At 40.3% G+C, this 15,853-nt stretch overlaps 1 protein-coding gene across 2 annotated transcripts in view; it reads right to left on the bottom strand.

Annotated features, from left to right (window-relative positions):
- The window catches only part of PEX5L (peroxisomal biogenesis factor 5 like), a 211,878-nt gene that overhangs the window by 12,938 nt on the left and 183,087 nt on the right, over positions 1–15,853 (bottom strand). For both annotated transcript variants that reach the window (XM_060682845.2, XM_060682847.2), the window contains 4 exons: positions 15,589–15,795; positions 11,191–11,317; positions 9,111–9,207; positions 5,480–5,575 (listed from right to left, as the gene is read on the bottom strand). In XM_060682845.2, the coding sequence (XP_060538828.2) occupies positions 5,480–5,575; positions 9,111–9,207; positions 11,191–11,317; positions 15,589–15,795 (527 nt within the window). The remainder of the gene's footprint in view (positions 1–5,479; positions 5,576–9,110; positions 9,208–11,190; positions 11,318–15,588; positions 15,796–15,853) is intronic.

The raw sequence follows: 15,853 nt of genomic DNA, 5'->3' as shown, positions 1-15,853 counted from the left end.
TGCCACAGAAAAGAGGTGTTGACTTGTTCTTGAAAGCACCAGAGGACAGAACAAGAAGCAGTGGGTGGAAGCTTGTTCAAGAACGATCCAACCTGGAACTAAGGAGAAATTTCCTGACAGTGAGAAAAATTAATCAATGGAGCAACTTGCCTCCCAGAGCTGTGGATGCTCCATTGCTGGAGAATTTCAAGAAAAGGCTGGACAAACATTTTTCTATATAAGAGCTCCTGCCATGGGCAACCCTGTGATTCTATTCTATTCTATTCTATTCTATTCTATTCTATTCTATTCTATTCTATTCTATTCTATTCTATTCTAGTCTAGTCTAGTCTAGTCTAGTCTAGTCTAGTCTAGTCTATTTTTTTCTTCTATTATTTTCTCTTCTCTTCTCTCTTCTTTTATTTTTTTCTTCTCTTCTCTTCTCTTCTCTTCTCTTCTCTTCTCTTCTCTTCTCTTCTCTTCTCTTCTCTTCTCTTCTCTTCCCTTCCCTTCCCTTCCCTTCCCTTCTCTTCTGTCTTCTCTTCTCTTCTATATTCCACTCCACTCCACTCCACTCCATTCTTATTATTGCATGTCAATGTGCAACATTTGCAGACTCCAGAATATGGAAAGTTCTATTTTTGCCTTTAGCATAGTGAAGAATGTAGGTACTGTATGTCTTTCTCAACATGGAACTTTGCAGATGTACTGGAGTAAAGTCCTCATAATCCCCATAAAAATCTTCTTTCTTTCTTTCTTTCTTTCTTTCTTTCTTTCTTTCTTTCTTTCTTTCTTTCTTTCTTTCTTTCTTTCTTTGTCACTCAATTTTTATAGCTGCCCATCTCAAGCAATGACTTTTGATGGCTTACAAATTGAAAACTATACAAACAATTAATTAAAAAAACATACAAAACAAGAAAAGCATTCAAAATAAATTTGGGACTTGGAATTTCTAACCAAGGGGTACCAGAGGGGGAAGGCTCAGATAGAACTCTAGAAGCCATTAAAAGTGGAATAAATCTTAATCTCAGAACATTCTTTAACCTTCTTGATTTCATGTTAAAATAAAAAGTTCAAAGTTTGGCAGATCTTTATGCTGGTTTGATCCATAGCATACAGAATGAAAATTCAATGTTGGGTGTCGAGTTATGGATGTAGTTGGCACTGGCATCAGGCACCAGTTTAAAAAGAGAGAGGCTGTTAGTTCTAGTCCTGCCTTAGTCATGGAAGCCAGTGGGTGTCTTTGGGTCAATCCCCAGGTGACTGGGAGTTCTAGTCCTGCCTTAACCATGAAGGACAGTGAGTGACTTTGGGCCAATCACCAGGGGACTAGGAGTTCTAGTCCTGCCTTAGCCATGGAAGCCAGTGGGTGACTTTAGGCCAATCATCAAGACACTGGGAGTTCTAGTTCTGCCTTAGCCATGAAAATCAGCTGGGTAACTTTGGGCCAATCACCAGGAGACTGGGAGTTCTAGTCCTAAATAAATAAATAAATAAATAAATGCAACACAACTGGATAAATGAATGAACTAATGCATACATTTATTCTTTGCTATTTGCCATTATTAAGACTATCTTTTTATTTCCCCAACAATAATATTGTGTTTTTTTCCTTCAGTGATTATGGAAATACTCTAACAAATGGTGTCATTTATACATACAGGGTTTCCTTTCCTTTCCTTTCCTTTCCTTTCCTTTCCTTTCCTTTCCTTTCCTTTCCTTTCCTTTCCCTTTCCCTTTCCCTTTCCCTTTCCCTTTCCCTTTCCCCTTTTCCCTTCCCTTCCCTTCCCTATCTTTCCCTTTCCCCCTTTCCTTCCCCCTTTCCCCTCCCCTCCCCTTTTAAAATCCACTCTAAAATTCAAATAAGCTTTCTCTAAATTACATTTCTAAATAATGGTCCTTGACCCTCCCCCCAAATACTATGGCATAAAATTGTTTTACTTATCTCTTTAAGTAAAGTATTTTAGAGAAGGATGCTATTAAAAACAGCCTCATTATTTGTGATTCCATGCTTTGTAATTGAATAGCATAATCACTAGCACTTTATGGATATCTGGAATCTAAGCCTGGCATAGGGGAAAAAGCTTCTCTCACACACATAGCTAAGAAAATGTTAAAATGCCCAATATTATGCATTCTGTTCTTGGGAAGGGAGGGGGAATGTTTACGGAATATTGCAAACATTTAGCATTTCTCTAGTTCTGCCAGACCATTTCATGTTATCTCAATAGTTACTTATTATTTTATTTATAATGCCCCCAAGTCCATTTTCTAGACAGAATATGCAGTTTAAATAGTCCATGCCAGGTCCTAAAAAACAGCCAGTTTCTTATTTTCCTTAATAAAAATAAAAGAAACTGTGGATAAAGTTTCAATCTACTTTTGTGTGCAATGGTAGCCACAAATGGGGTCAAAAAAGTCAATATGGCAGCTGTTTTTAATTCCCCTCTGCCTATGGGATTGTGTTTGCATCAACTTTTCTTTCTTAAAATTTGCATTTATAGAAAGGAAAAGGAAAAAAAAAAACCACCTAAAGTATTCAAAATATTGCAGGTAATCCTTGACTTGGAACCATAATTGAGCCCACAATTATGGCCATATATTGTGACAGTCATTAAGTAGGTCATCACATGACTGAGCACAATTTTAGGAATTTTTTTTTTGCAGCAGCATTTAAGTCAGGTGTCTCCAGAAAAGCTGAACTTCCGGGTTCTAGTGCGCATGTTCAGCTGGCTGGCGTGCATGCGCAGGCCGGGTTTTGGTACTGCTGCGCGCGCGAAGGGATCACGCTCCGGAAAAGCTGAACTTCCAGGTTCATGCACGCCCGACAATCAGCTGGCCGCACATACCAGTTTTCAGCACTGCCGCGTGCACAAAGGACACCTGATCGTTGCATGTGCATGCACACCAGAAACCCAGAAGACAAACAGGCAAGGCCATGCGTGCCAGGCGACATGGCTTCGCGTGCCATACATTCGCTATCATGGAACTATGGGGTTGATGTTATAGGGGAGTGTTGTGGAAGGTTATGTGCTGCACCTGGTTACTTGTGAGACAGTGACAAGTTCTGGAAATCCAAACTGTACTTGCTTATTAAGAACATAGCACACAGTTCAGTTCAATATCTGCAAGACTTCAAATAGAAGCACAAGGGGCACATTTTGTAATTATGAGAGAAGAGGAAAACCAGGTATTTAGGGAGATATTTAGCACCATTCCAGCTTCACATATTTACATTGCTTTAATTCAATTTACTGTTTGCAAAAATGCCAGGTTTGAATTATTTTACTGCCATATAGTTAATGGAGATATTTTCTTAACAAGCAATTCCTTCTAGCTGATAGGGGGGAGAGGAGTTGAAGAGACGGGACATTTTCCTCCTGGTTTTCTCCATGGCAAACTGCCATGAAAGTAATTAATTTCTAATTTTATCAGCAAACACACCCTGTGATTAAGTTCAATCCCTTCCTGTCCGTTTGCAAAGGACTCCAGAAATTTTTTTTGCTTTGTTTCATATTGAATACAGAGAATAAGCTCGGAATTGGGGCTGTAATAAAGGTTTTCCCCATAACACTCTACGGAAGTGAAAATTGGATTTTGAAGAAGCCAGCTAGAATGTGCACTGATGCTTTTGAACTTTGTTATTGGAAAAGACTTGCTGAGAATACCACGAACAGTCAAGGAAACACACAATCGATCACAAAACAAATCAATCCAGAATTGTCACTTGAGCCACAAATGAAAAGGCTCAAATTGTCATGTTTTGAATATATTTCTATAATGCCTCAGATAAGTGAAAGGAAACCGAAGAAGGAATAAATAATAATAAGGTCACACTGATATGTTTACCTAATGGATTATTAATAATCACACCATGCTGTAATTTTCATTGTGTCTGCCTTTTTCGGTGACTTGTCTTTGCAATGCAATTTAAGCTCTGGTTATGCTTTGGCACAGGGCTGCTGTTTGGTACCCAGGACATTCTGTATTTATGTTAATAAAATTATGTAAGATCCAGTGGTGGGATTCAAATAATTTAACAATCGGTTCTCTGCCCTAATGACAGGCTGGGTGGGCGTGGCCATGGTGGGTGTGGCCAGTGGGTGTGACAGGCAGCACTCAGCCTCCTGCACCCCCCTGGGAGCAAAAACAGGCTGGGGGGGCGCCGTTTTGGGCCTAGTAGGCTTCCCTGCAGCCCCCTGGGAGCCAAAATGGGGCACGTGGGGACTTCTGGAAGGGGAGGGGCGGGGTGGGGCTCAGCCGAAGTGGTGCAAACAGGTTGGATCCCACCACAGAGTGAAATGGTTCAGGATTATAGGATGGAGAAGGAATGCAACACAGCATCTTCAAAGTGGTACCCGCTGCTGCCTGACCTTTTTATTTTAATTTGTTTTTTTTTTAATGTTCCAGCTTTCCCCTTGCAGATACAATAAACCTTCAATGCATTGGACTTCGTCAGTCGAGTGGATGTTGGATCTAAGAGACAACAATCTCTCCTCCATTTTATGCATGCGTACTTCATTTAACAAAAAACCCACTGGCCATTTTACACATGCATCCAATATTATTAGCTAAGGGTAAAATCACATTTGTCCTTTAGGAGTCATTTTGGTCTTATGGGTTCCCTTTGCCCCTGTTAAATTTAATCATGGTTTTTTTACAGTCCCCTGACATTTCTATTTCTATCTAAATATATAGCTATATCCACTTAAGTTAGTAAATATACCATCTCGCACCCCGTTTTGGGCCTAGTAGGCCTCACTGCACTTACCTGGGAGCCAAAATGGGGCACATGGGGACTCCTGGAAGGGGTGGGGCAGGGAGAGGTGGAGCCAGGTAGCAATTTAACAACCAGTTCGCGTGAACTGACCCGAACCGGCTGAATCCCATCACTGGTTATATCTTCAAAGTGATGTGGTTGCTTTACGTGAGTCAGATTTGGGCCACAGCCCATACATTTTAACATCTTTCATAATTTGTCGCTCTGTGAAATATTCGATGCACGTAGAATACTAGCAGGGCAGAGACAACGATTAGTAGATTCTTGCTCTCTTGCTAAAGGAAAAAAATATCTCTGACCTCCTTGGTAACAGCCAACATCTGGCTCTTTCGGACAGTGGGGAAGATTAAGATGCTCTTGAAGCAGTAGCATCCGGGGATTGCATTACGATTTTATTGATGTGCTCTTTGTGGTTTGGGATTTGATTTAATTGCATTTGAACCTTAATACTGTAATGAAGAGTATAAGCTGCTTAGGGTCATCGTTTGATTGGGCCAGCATATAAGTCTTTGCAAAAAAATTTGTTTTAAATTTCAGTCATTTACCGTACTTTTTACATATTTACTTACATTCTAAAATCCCTGCAGTATATAAGTCTAAGCACTATTGCTATTGTGTTTTTAATCAATGTCCACCACAACTGAGTGGAATGCAAGTGGCCTATTGCAGGAAATGGTTTCTCGTTCCAATTGAACTAGTTCTTGACATGCCAACGAATACCTCAACGGCAGCTTTAGCGCGTTCAAATTCCTCTTCCATGGAATGATTTCGGGACAGGAGTGGTCTTCCCCAACATTGCTCTTTGGTTGACCGGCCCTGGAAGAACATCACAGTCAGAAAATAAGGCAAACTGAAGCATGATATCCATTGAAAGAATCAGAATCAGTTCAATGCTTAGGGCTAAATTGAGGTTTGTATCTGGAATAAAGATATTTTCAAACTGAGCTTAATCTCCTAGTGATTGCATCCATGCATTTTCCTTAGCAGCACTTGAATATATAAAAAAGCATTTCTTTATTTAAATTTACTATAGTTGTAGTAAAGCTGTACTATATAGTATAGTTGTACTATAGCTGGCCAACTTCAATCGACTCCTAACAAGTTTGTTATTCCTTCCTTGTGCTTTTGTTTTTTTTTTATCTTATGGATTAGTCTGATAGTTCCCCAATGGCTTCCTACTCAAATACTAGCCAAGGTGACCCCACTCAGCTTTCAAGATAAGCCATACATAAATAGATGCGGCCACCTCTTCAATTTGCACAGTTGTGATATTTGGGCTAGGAACTGTGAAGCTGTTATTTTTTTTAGGACATCTTCTTATTCTACTCTCAATTACAGGTAGTCAGATTAACAGATTAACAGAATTGTAAGGGACCTTGTAGGTCATCTAGTCCAACCCCTGTCCAAGCAGGACACCCTACACCATTTCTGACAGATGGCAGCCCAGTCTCTTCTTGAAAGCTTCCAGTGATGAAGCTCCTACAACGTCTGAGGCAAACTGTTCCATGGGTTGATTGTCCTCACTGTCAGAAAAATTCTCCTTATTTCTAGGTTGAATCTCTCTTCAGTTTCCATCCATTGTTCCTTGTCTGGCCTTCAGGTGTTATGACCACAATTGAGCCCAAAATGTATATTGCTAAGTGAGAAATTTGTTAAGTGAGTTTTGCCCCATTTTGTGACTTTTCTTGCCACATTTGTTAAGTGAATCAGTGCAGTGGTTAAATTAGTGACACGGTTGGTATGTGAATCTGGCTTCTCCACTGACTTTGCTTGTCAGAAGGTCGCAAAAAGGAGATGGGCCCCCTCTGTTCCACCCCCTCACTCAGCTCAGGCACCAAAGACAGCTGCCTCTCGACCTGGGGGAGAATGGAAGGCCCCGGCTCTACCTCTGTCTCTGATGCTGTTTCTTTATCAGAGCCTTCCAAAGACTCCGAAGCTGGTCCTGGCTCTCTCTCAACCTCTTCCTCATTTGACTCTGCAGCTAGCTCTGCTGGCAGCTGACAGGCCACAATAAATACAAGGTAACTTTGTTAGTTAGCAAGTTATAAAATCCAAGTCATGTTCCCCTCCCTCACAAGTGCTTGGGGAAAAAATTATTTTGAATAGAGTAAAAAGTACCGTATTTTTTGGAGTATAAGACGCACCTTTTCCCACCTAAAAGGGGGTGAAAATTTGGGTGCATCTTATACACCGAATGTAGCCCATCCCACCTACTGGCCCCCACCCTTTGGCCTCTGCCTCCCAGCAATTTACCTCCTTGCAGCAAGCAGAAACAGCCCATTTCAGCTTCAGCACAGCCTAATTAGCACAAGTTGATTGTCTCTGACTCTCAGCTGTTTCAGGCTGCAGGGATTGCCATTGCCTATTGCTGCGCAGGCCTCTGCTGCTTGCTGCAAGGAGGTAAATTGCTGGGAGCAGATTTTTTTTCTTGTGCTAATCAAGCTATGCTGAAAACGAAAATGAAAGTAAAGCAGGCTGTTTGCTGTTTGCTGCAACGAGGCAGAATTGCTGAGAGGCAGAGGCAGATTTCTTTTTCTTGTTTTCCTCACCAAAAAAGGTAGGTGCGTCTTATAGTCCGGTGCGTCTTATACGCGGAAAAATACGGTACTTTGCTAGATGAAAGCTGGAATCATGGCTGCCTACCAACAATATTGGTGGCCAAAGGCCAAGCTATCTCTCGTTGTTAATCTCCATCAGTCTTCACTTTGCTTGAAGTGAAGCCATTGCCCAGTACTTTATCAACAGCAGTGAAGCCCATATCAAACATTTTCTCATCAATCTCAGCTTCTAAGCCCCCCACTGTTTTCATTTTCCACTTTGACCAGGCAGTTGTGATTTGTCGATTCCTATTTCTATTCTAAAACTATTCCTTTTTCCTTTGTTCCGGCTCTTTCTTTGGAATCCTCCCATGGGAACAAGTACAATGCAAGTTTATAAGCCCCCCCTTTTTTTCATTTAAAATAAAAACCCTTTTCTAAACTCAAGGACAGGGTGAAAAGAAATTTCAACTTTCAATGCAGGGATAAGCCACCTGAAAATGTTGGCTTTGCTAAGCCCGTAGTTTCAATACTTCTCTGAGGTCAAACTCATTAACCAGATGTCTTTCCAACAAATGGGGGGAAAACTACATGTGTTTACATGATTTTACTTTGGATCATTATTATTCTTGTGGTTACTGGGTTGTAAAGGGTTGCCAGAGTGCATAAAACTCTGAGCTCGGTGCAGAGGTGGTATTCAGCAGGTTCTAACCAGTGCTGGAGAACCAGTAGTGGAAATTTTGAGTAGTTCAAAATTTTAGTTTACCGGAGAACCGGTAAATACCACCTCTGACTGGCCCTGCCCCCATCTATTCTCTGCCTCCCGAGTCCCAGCTGATCGGGAGGAAATGGGGATTTTGCAGTATCCTTCCCCTGCCATGCCCACCAAGCCACGCCCACCAAGCCATGCCACGCCCACCAAGCCACACCCACAGAACTGGTAGTAACAAAATTTGAAATCCACCACTGTCTATGTGTTGTTGTGCCCCCCCACTTTGGGAGGATGAAAAGGATCTGCTGATCTTAGGCTGAGCACTACTGAATGAAGAACAAGTTGGAGCAGGCTTTGGCTGAGGAATTCTGGGAGTTGACATCTTAAAGTTGCCAAAAACACTGGGTTAGAGCAGTGGAGGAATTCAATTTTTTTTACTACTGGTTCTGTGGGCGTAGCTTGGTGGGCATGGTGTGGTGTGGCTTGGTGGGCGTGGCTTGGTGGGCATGGCAGGGGAAGGATACTGCAAAACCTCCATTCCTACCCCACTCCTGGGGGAAGGATACTGCAAAATCTCCATTCCCTCCCCACTCCTGGGGCCAGTCAGAGGTGGTATTTGCCAGTTCTCCAAACTAGTCAAAATTTCTGCTACCGGTTCGTCAGAACTGTCAGAACCTGCTGGATTTCACCCCTGGTATAATTTGCCTTCCGTAACATGCAAATACACAATATGAGAAAAGGAGCAACTTTGCAATTGCTAACTTAGCAGTTGCAATGATTCACTGAACAACTGTGGCAAGAAAGTTTGTAAAATGGGGCAAAACTCACTTAACAACTGTCTCCCTTAGCAGCAGAAATTTTGGGCTCAATTGTGGTTGTTAAGTCGCTGTACGTTATACTTGTAGATCCTGGATTGCTTTTATAAGTGCATCATAAAAATATTATATTGAATGTCAAATACTATTAATATTACTAATAGCATTCATAACGATGCAGCTATCAGGATTAATATTACTGATTTGCAAAATATGAGTATTATCTGGAATATACAATTTTGGCCTGCTTCAAAACATGACTAGTTGAAATAAATGACTCCTCTTACCTTTGGTGCGGGGGCTAATTCTAAATCCGTGGTTGAAATAGATTCTAATGTGGTTTTACTGGTGGCCAGTTCAGGCTGGGACCTGTTTTCTGCCAACCTATAAAAGAACAAAATTGTACATCCTCAGACTGCAACACCAACATAGCTGGCCTTGATTACATCACTTCCAAATCATGGTTCTAAGCCCTTTCGCAGTAAACAAAATTCAGGGCAAAAAATGGATAGCAGAAATACAAGAAAGGCCCCAAGTTCTCAGCATTCAGCTGCAAGAGGATTTGAGTGAGGGTAGAGGAGAGCACTGTGCCCTTCCCCTCATTTATGCATGTTGTAAAGAGAACTGGACTGCAAACTCTGAAGTGCGAATGTGGAAAGCAACGGTATTCTGATTTCTATCTTGATTAGTGAATTGGTCATTTGCTAAGTTCACAATACTTACAACATGTGCTGCTTCTGACTTTAAAAAAAATTCTCCGCCCCAGCTATCTATCTATCAATCTTCTCTGTCCATCCATCCATCCATCCATCCATCCATCCATCTTCTAGCTGTCATTTCTCTCTCATCTCTCATCTATCACTTATTTATCATCTCTCTCTCTCTCTCTCTCTCTCTCTCTCTCTCTCTCTCTCTCTCTCTCTCTCTCTCTCTCTCTCTCATCTATCTATTTCTATTTTTGATCCATCCATCCATTTACCTTCTAGGCATCATCTCTCTTATCTATCATCTACCTATTACCTATCTATCATCTATTACTTATCTATCATCTATTACCCATCTATCATCGCTTATCTCTCTCTCTCTCTCTTCTATATCTATCTATCTATCATCTATCTATCTATCTATCTATCTATCTATCTATCTATCTATCTATCTATCTATCTATCATCTATCTATCTATCTATCTCTATTTTCCATCCATCCATCCATCCATCCATCCATCCATCCATCCATCCATCCATCCATTTACCTTCTAGGCATCATCTCTCTTATCTATCATCTATCTATTACCTATCTATCATCTATTACCCATCTATCATCTCTTATCTCTCTCTCTTCTATATCTATCTATCTATCTATCTATCTATCTATCTATCTATCTATCTATCTTCCATCCATCCCTTCATCCATCCAATTTTAGAACCTCCTAACTCCAATGAGTCTGAAAAGCTACACAGCTGTCCATCCTCAAGGTGACTAAAATACAAGTGATTGTAAGAATGAGTCCATGGATTTGTTAGAATCCATGGGCTTTTGTTTTCTGACCATTTTATGTTCAGATCATGCTTAACTTGAAATATTAACAAGTATTTCCTGGTTCTCTTCCAGTAGTGTACTATTATTATTATTATTATTATTATTATTATTTAATCTTTAGTGAGATTCACAGCCTTTGAGGCTGGTTAATAGCTCAGCAGCTCGAGTCCTAACCAAGGACCTAGGAACTGTTAAGGTATCGTCGGAGGATGTAAGCTGTTCCGAGTAAGGTGGTTTTTTGTAGAGTCAAAATGTTCAAGTCCGGCAATTTTAGAATTTCTAAAATAATAATAATAATAATAATAATAATAATAGTTGTTGTTGTTATTGTTGTTGTTGTTGTTGTTCTAATTATTATTATTATTATTATTATTATTATTATTATTATTATTATTATACAATGCACACCATGTCTTATTCTGGGCTTTTCTTTGCTTTCCTATTGATTTGGGTGATCTCCTTATGGGCATGATAGTCAACTAAATTGCAGGTGTGGGATGGCAGGCTATGAATGGTGTATGGCTAAGGAATTAACCACAGGTTGCCCAGAATCTGTACAATAACAGAATAACAAAGTTGGAATGGACCTTGGAGGTCTTCTAATCCAACCCCCTCTTCAATCAGGAGACCGTAAAATATTTCAGACAAGTGGTTGTCCAATCTCTTCTTGAAAGCTTCCAGTGAGGAAGCACCCACAAGTTCTGAAGGCAAGCTGTTCCACTTGTTGATTGTTCTCACTGTTAGGATGGTAAAGGTAAAATGAGGTAGGATGATTCATCTCACCCAATGACAGGATTGGCCTCAGATAAAGTTAAAAGTACAAATTACCACACAAATTCTTTTGATGGAGCTTTAGAAGATGATGATTTTCTCTCAGCACCTGAAGAACCTTTGCCAGCTTTTTCTCCACGATGCTTGACTTCATCCCATTTTTCTAGTTGAGCCTGGATATTGACTGGATAAGGTAAAAGAAAATGAATTTTCAGAAGAAAAGTATATACTGTATCAAGACTCTCTTCAGTTGAGCTCGACGTCATGTAGTTTTCTTAGGAACAGCAACACAAGAGTGGCTAGCTAGAGATAGTCCTTGACTTACAATTGTTTAGTGACCGTTCAAAGTTATAATGGCATTGAAAAAAATGACTTATGACTGTTTTTCACACTTGCAACTGTTGCGCTCAGGTAGGGCATGTCAAATTTTTCAACTTTCAATTTCCAAACATTAGGGGTGCTCAAAATTGTGCTGGAAATGTAAACAAAGTCAGGGAACATACTACCACATGTGGTGGATGTGCCCCAAGGTAAAACAATATTGGAGTAAAATTAGAATATATTTAGAAGAGATAACCAGACAACGTATAGAGATGAAGCCAGAAATATTTTTGTTAGGAATACTACCAGGGATATATGAAAATAAAAAATAAAAAAATAAAAAAAATATATGCACAAAATTGGAAAAATAATAATACGCCAACGGAAGAAAATTTGATTGGAAAAGTTTTGGAGTGTGCAGAGATGGACAAGTTCAGAAAAGAAATACAAGAAAAGGAGGAAACAGAATACTACATGGTATGGGATGGGTGTCAACAACCTGGGGCTCCGGAGCCACATGCAGATCTTTGGGCCCTCTGCTGTGGATCCCTGTCGGGTGATCCCACCACTGGCTAGCCCCGCCTCTTGCCCTCCCTTCCCAGTCACTCCTTGCCTGTCCTGAGAAGGTAAGGGTGACGGTGGGGGATGGAGAAGCGGCCAGGGCAGAGACAGAGAGATACAGAGAGAGGGGGGAGGGAGGGAGGGAGAGAGAGAGATGAAAAGGGTTTTGTGGCTCCTGGTGTTTTCTTTTCTGTAGGAAAAGGGGCCTAATGGCTCTTTGAGTGTTTAAGGTTGCAGACCCCTGGTATGGGACAAATGGTATGAATGGTTAGAGGAGAAGTATAAAAGGCAAGGAAAGAGTGAATGAGGAAGATATAGGAGTTGAAATGTAGTAACAAACAAGTGGAAATGGAACGGACACAGAATATACGATTGAAATTGAGTACATTGTTATCTTTATGTATATAAATCAAACTAGAATCATACGTATAAATCGTAAATTGAAGTAAGGGAGAAAAATGGATATGTAAGAAATGTTTACTGATGTGAAAATGTTGAAAAGAAGAAAATCGTAAAAATTTTTTTTTTTTTTAAACTGTTTAATAAAAATTATTTTTTAAAAAAGCTGTGACATTCCTTGGGGATTGTAAAGATATTTTGGTTACTTTAATATAATTTAGATGTGCTTGGTAAGTAACTACGTAAATATCATAACTTCTTAAAATTTTGTTTCTTTCATTGGGCGTGGCAGCCTCCTCATGGTCACATGATCAAAATTTGGAAGCTTGCCAACTGGTTCATTTTTAGGATCTCTGTATTATCCTGGGATCATGGGATCACCTTTTGCAACCTTCTGACAGGCAAAGTAAATGGGGAAGTTCAGATTCACTTAACAATTGTTACTTACTTAATGACTGCTTCACTTAACAAGCGTGGGAAGAAAGACTGTAAAATGCATCAAAAATGCCCCATTTTACTTAACAAATATCTCCTTTGGCAACCGAAATGTTGGGCTCAATTGCGGTTGCAAATCGAGGACTAGGGTAGTCCTCGACTTGCGATCACAATTGAGCCCAACATCGAGGACTACCCTAGTCCTCAACTTACAACCACAATTGAGCCCAACATTTCTGTTGTTAAGTGAGACATTTGTTAAGTGGGTTTTGCCCCATTTTACAACTTTTCTTGCCACTGTTAAGTGAATTGTTACAGTTGATAAATTAGTAAGCCAGTTGTTCAGTGAATCTGGCTTTCCTCACTGTCTTTGCTTGTCAGAAGGTCGCAAGAGATGATCACATGACCTTGGGACACAACAACGGTCATAAATACGAACCAGTTGCCAATCATCTGAATGTTGATCACATGATCATGCAAAGGTCGTAACTGAAAAATGGTCGTAAGTCACATTTTTCAGTGCCGTCGTAACTTTGAACAGTCACTAAACAAACTGTTGTAAGTCAAGGACTGCCTGTACTCCTTTCTTCCAAGATGTTTATTTGACTTCTTGGTCCAGCCTATTCTCTGGACTGGGATGGTGATCTTTTATTTCAGCATGAATTAAGGCCAACCCTGAATAGCTTTTCTATTTCAGAAAGGTTAGCTAACTCAGCGCAGGAAAAGGGCATCTGAGAAATAGATTTCTTTCCCGCAAAACCAAGAAAGGAGGAAATTGTCCCAAGCTCCCTCCTCTGTGATTTTTATGTATGCTGCTGCTGCTGCAGTAGAGAATACAATAAATGTCTTCACACAACAGCTTTAAACAGTTATGGGATAACAACTTGGTGGCTGCATTTGCACCAACTGCTAAACTTGGTTAGAGTTAAACTTAGGTGCATTTTATTTGGGTTGGGTGAAGCACAGACCCAGACAGGTTTACAGTTCAATATAAAATGTAATATAATAGAGAAAAGTAGAGTAGAGTACAACAGAATAGAAAACAGAATAGAATAGAATAATAATAGAATAGATTAATAGTAGCATAGCATAGTGTAGCATAGCATAGCGTAGCGTAGCATAGAGTAGAATATAATTCTTTATTGGCCAAGTGTGATTGGACACACACGAAATTTGTCTTCGGTGCATAAGCTCTCATTGTACATAAAAGCTATAAGTGATAAATCATGATCATAGTCATCATAAAAATACATTCTTCATAAATCATAAGATACAACTCTTAGTGATAGTCATAAGATACTAAAGAAGCAGTCAACATAAATCATACTAGAAAAGTAATAAAACAATATAAATTGTAAAGATGCAAGGAACCAAGTTATAAGTAGAAAAGGAGATAAGTAATAGGAAAGATGAGAAGAATAATAATAGTAATAGTCTTACTAAATAGTTTGACAGTGTTGTAGGAATAATGTGTACATTTAGAAAATGCACACTTAATTTAACAGGTTGGTTAAGCTTGTGTGAACACAGTGAAGTAATTTCAAAGACCAGCAGATGAACCAGATTAACAAATTGAAGATATTCTCTGAAAAAGAATGGCTTCTTTTCCTGATCCATAAAACCGGCTAGAGAAAGAGCCTTGGAAAAGCTGTAGATCATTAGAGGCCACAACTGTGAAGGCCCTGCTTTTTGTATGCTGTTTCTTCCAGCTGGATCCCTTCCACATGTGTGGAACTCCTATACAACTCCTATCATCCTACCCTAGACAGAAACATGGGACTTCTAATCTAGCCCATCCGAAGGGTACCAGGTTGGGAAAGGTTATTGACAAAACTAATATGGAGGAAATGGGATCACCTGTAGGTCCTCTTTAAAGGGTTTGAACATCACCTTCTCAATCTTCACATTAACAGTCCACATACTGTGGTACAGTTCTTTGGTGTGGGATCGCTGTTTAAAGTAACCACTGTTATTTGTACCTGTGAAATGGTGCAAGATATTTTTTCCTATGCTTGACTTCTCAATCCCAAGAGCTAAACAGGCTAAATATTAGGTTAGGCCACCAGTTAATATCCCAACCTTGGTAGTACAGTGGTTTAAAGCACCCTGTTATTAACACAGCTGCCTGCAATTTCTGCAGGTTCGAATCTTACCAGGCTCAAGGTTGACTCAGCCTTCCATCCTTTCTAAGGTAGGTTAAATGAGGACCCAGTTTGTGGGGGCAATAAGCTGACTTTGTATAAATATACAAAAGGATGAAGGCTATTGCTTAACGCATTGTAAGCCGCCCTGAGTCTCCGGAGAAGGGCGGCATATAAATCAAATTAAAATAAAAATAAAATAAATAAATAAAACCTGTTTCTTGAATGTTCAAGTCTTACAGTCCAATGGGCCCGTTAAGAACTGATCCCTCCAGTAGAATCCTACCCCTGGCCGAGGTGCGTGGAACACTGTTACCTCCCCGCCCCCGAAGTGGTACCTATTTATCTACTCGCATTTGCATGCTTTTGAACTGCTGGGTTGGCAGGAGCTGGGACAAGTAATGGGAGATCACCCTGTCATGCAGTACTTGGGCCTCCAACCTGGGCTGTCAGTTTTCCCGCTGACAAGCTCAGTGTCTTTAATCACAGGGCCATCGTTGCCCCTAAGATGGTGGATATGTATAGCAATTCAATGCTCTGTCTACCACCTTCCTGATCATGGTCCCTGTTGCAGATGCCTCCAGAAAAAGCTACATACCTAAATCCAATGATTTCTCTGGAACCTTGAGTGGTTGGATCTTCTGTTCGGTGTCCACACAGATAAGGTCTGGTTTGTCAGTCTTCCTTCTGAGGGTCGATCCTTTCAAACTCTCCCCTCTTGAGGAATTCTCCCGCTTCTTCACTTTGCTTTGAGTTTGGGAAACAGGTTCACTGAGGTCAAGGAGATCCAGACCTGTTGAAAGAACTAACACAGGGCCATTGTGAAGAAAAACCTGTCATTTTAATACCTTCGCAATGCTTTG

The sequence above is a fragment of the Pantherophis guttatus genome, chromosome 6 (assembly GCF_059756535.1).
Source record: "Pantherophis guttatus breed Tessera chromosome 6, ASM5975653v1, whole genome shotgun sequence".
NCBI classification, from domain to species: domain Eukaryota; kingdom Metazoa; phylum Chordata; class Lepidosauria; order Squamata; family Colubridae; genus Pantherophis; species Pantherophis guttatus.
The sequence above is the reverse complement of the archived record's forward strand: the minus strand, read 5'-3'. Positions and strand labels throughout refer to the sequence as shown.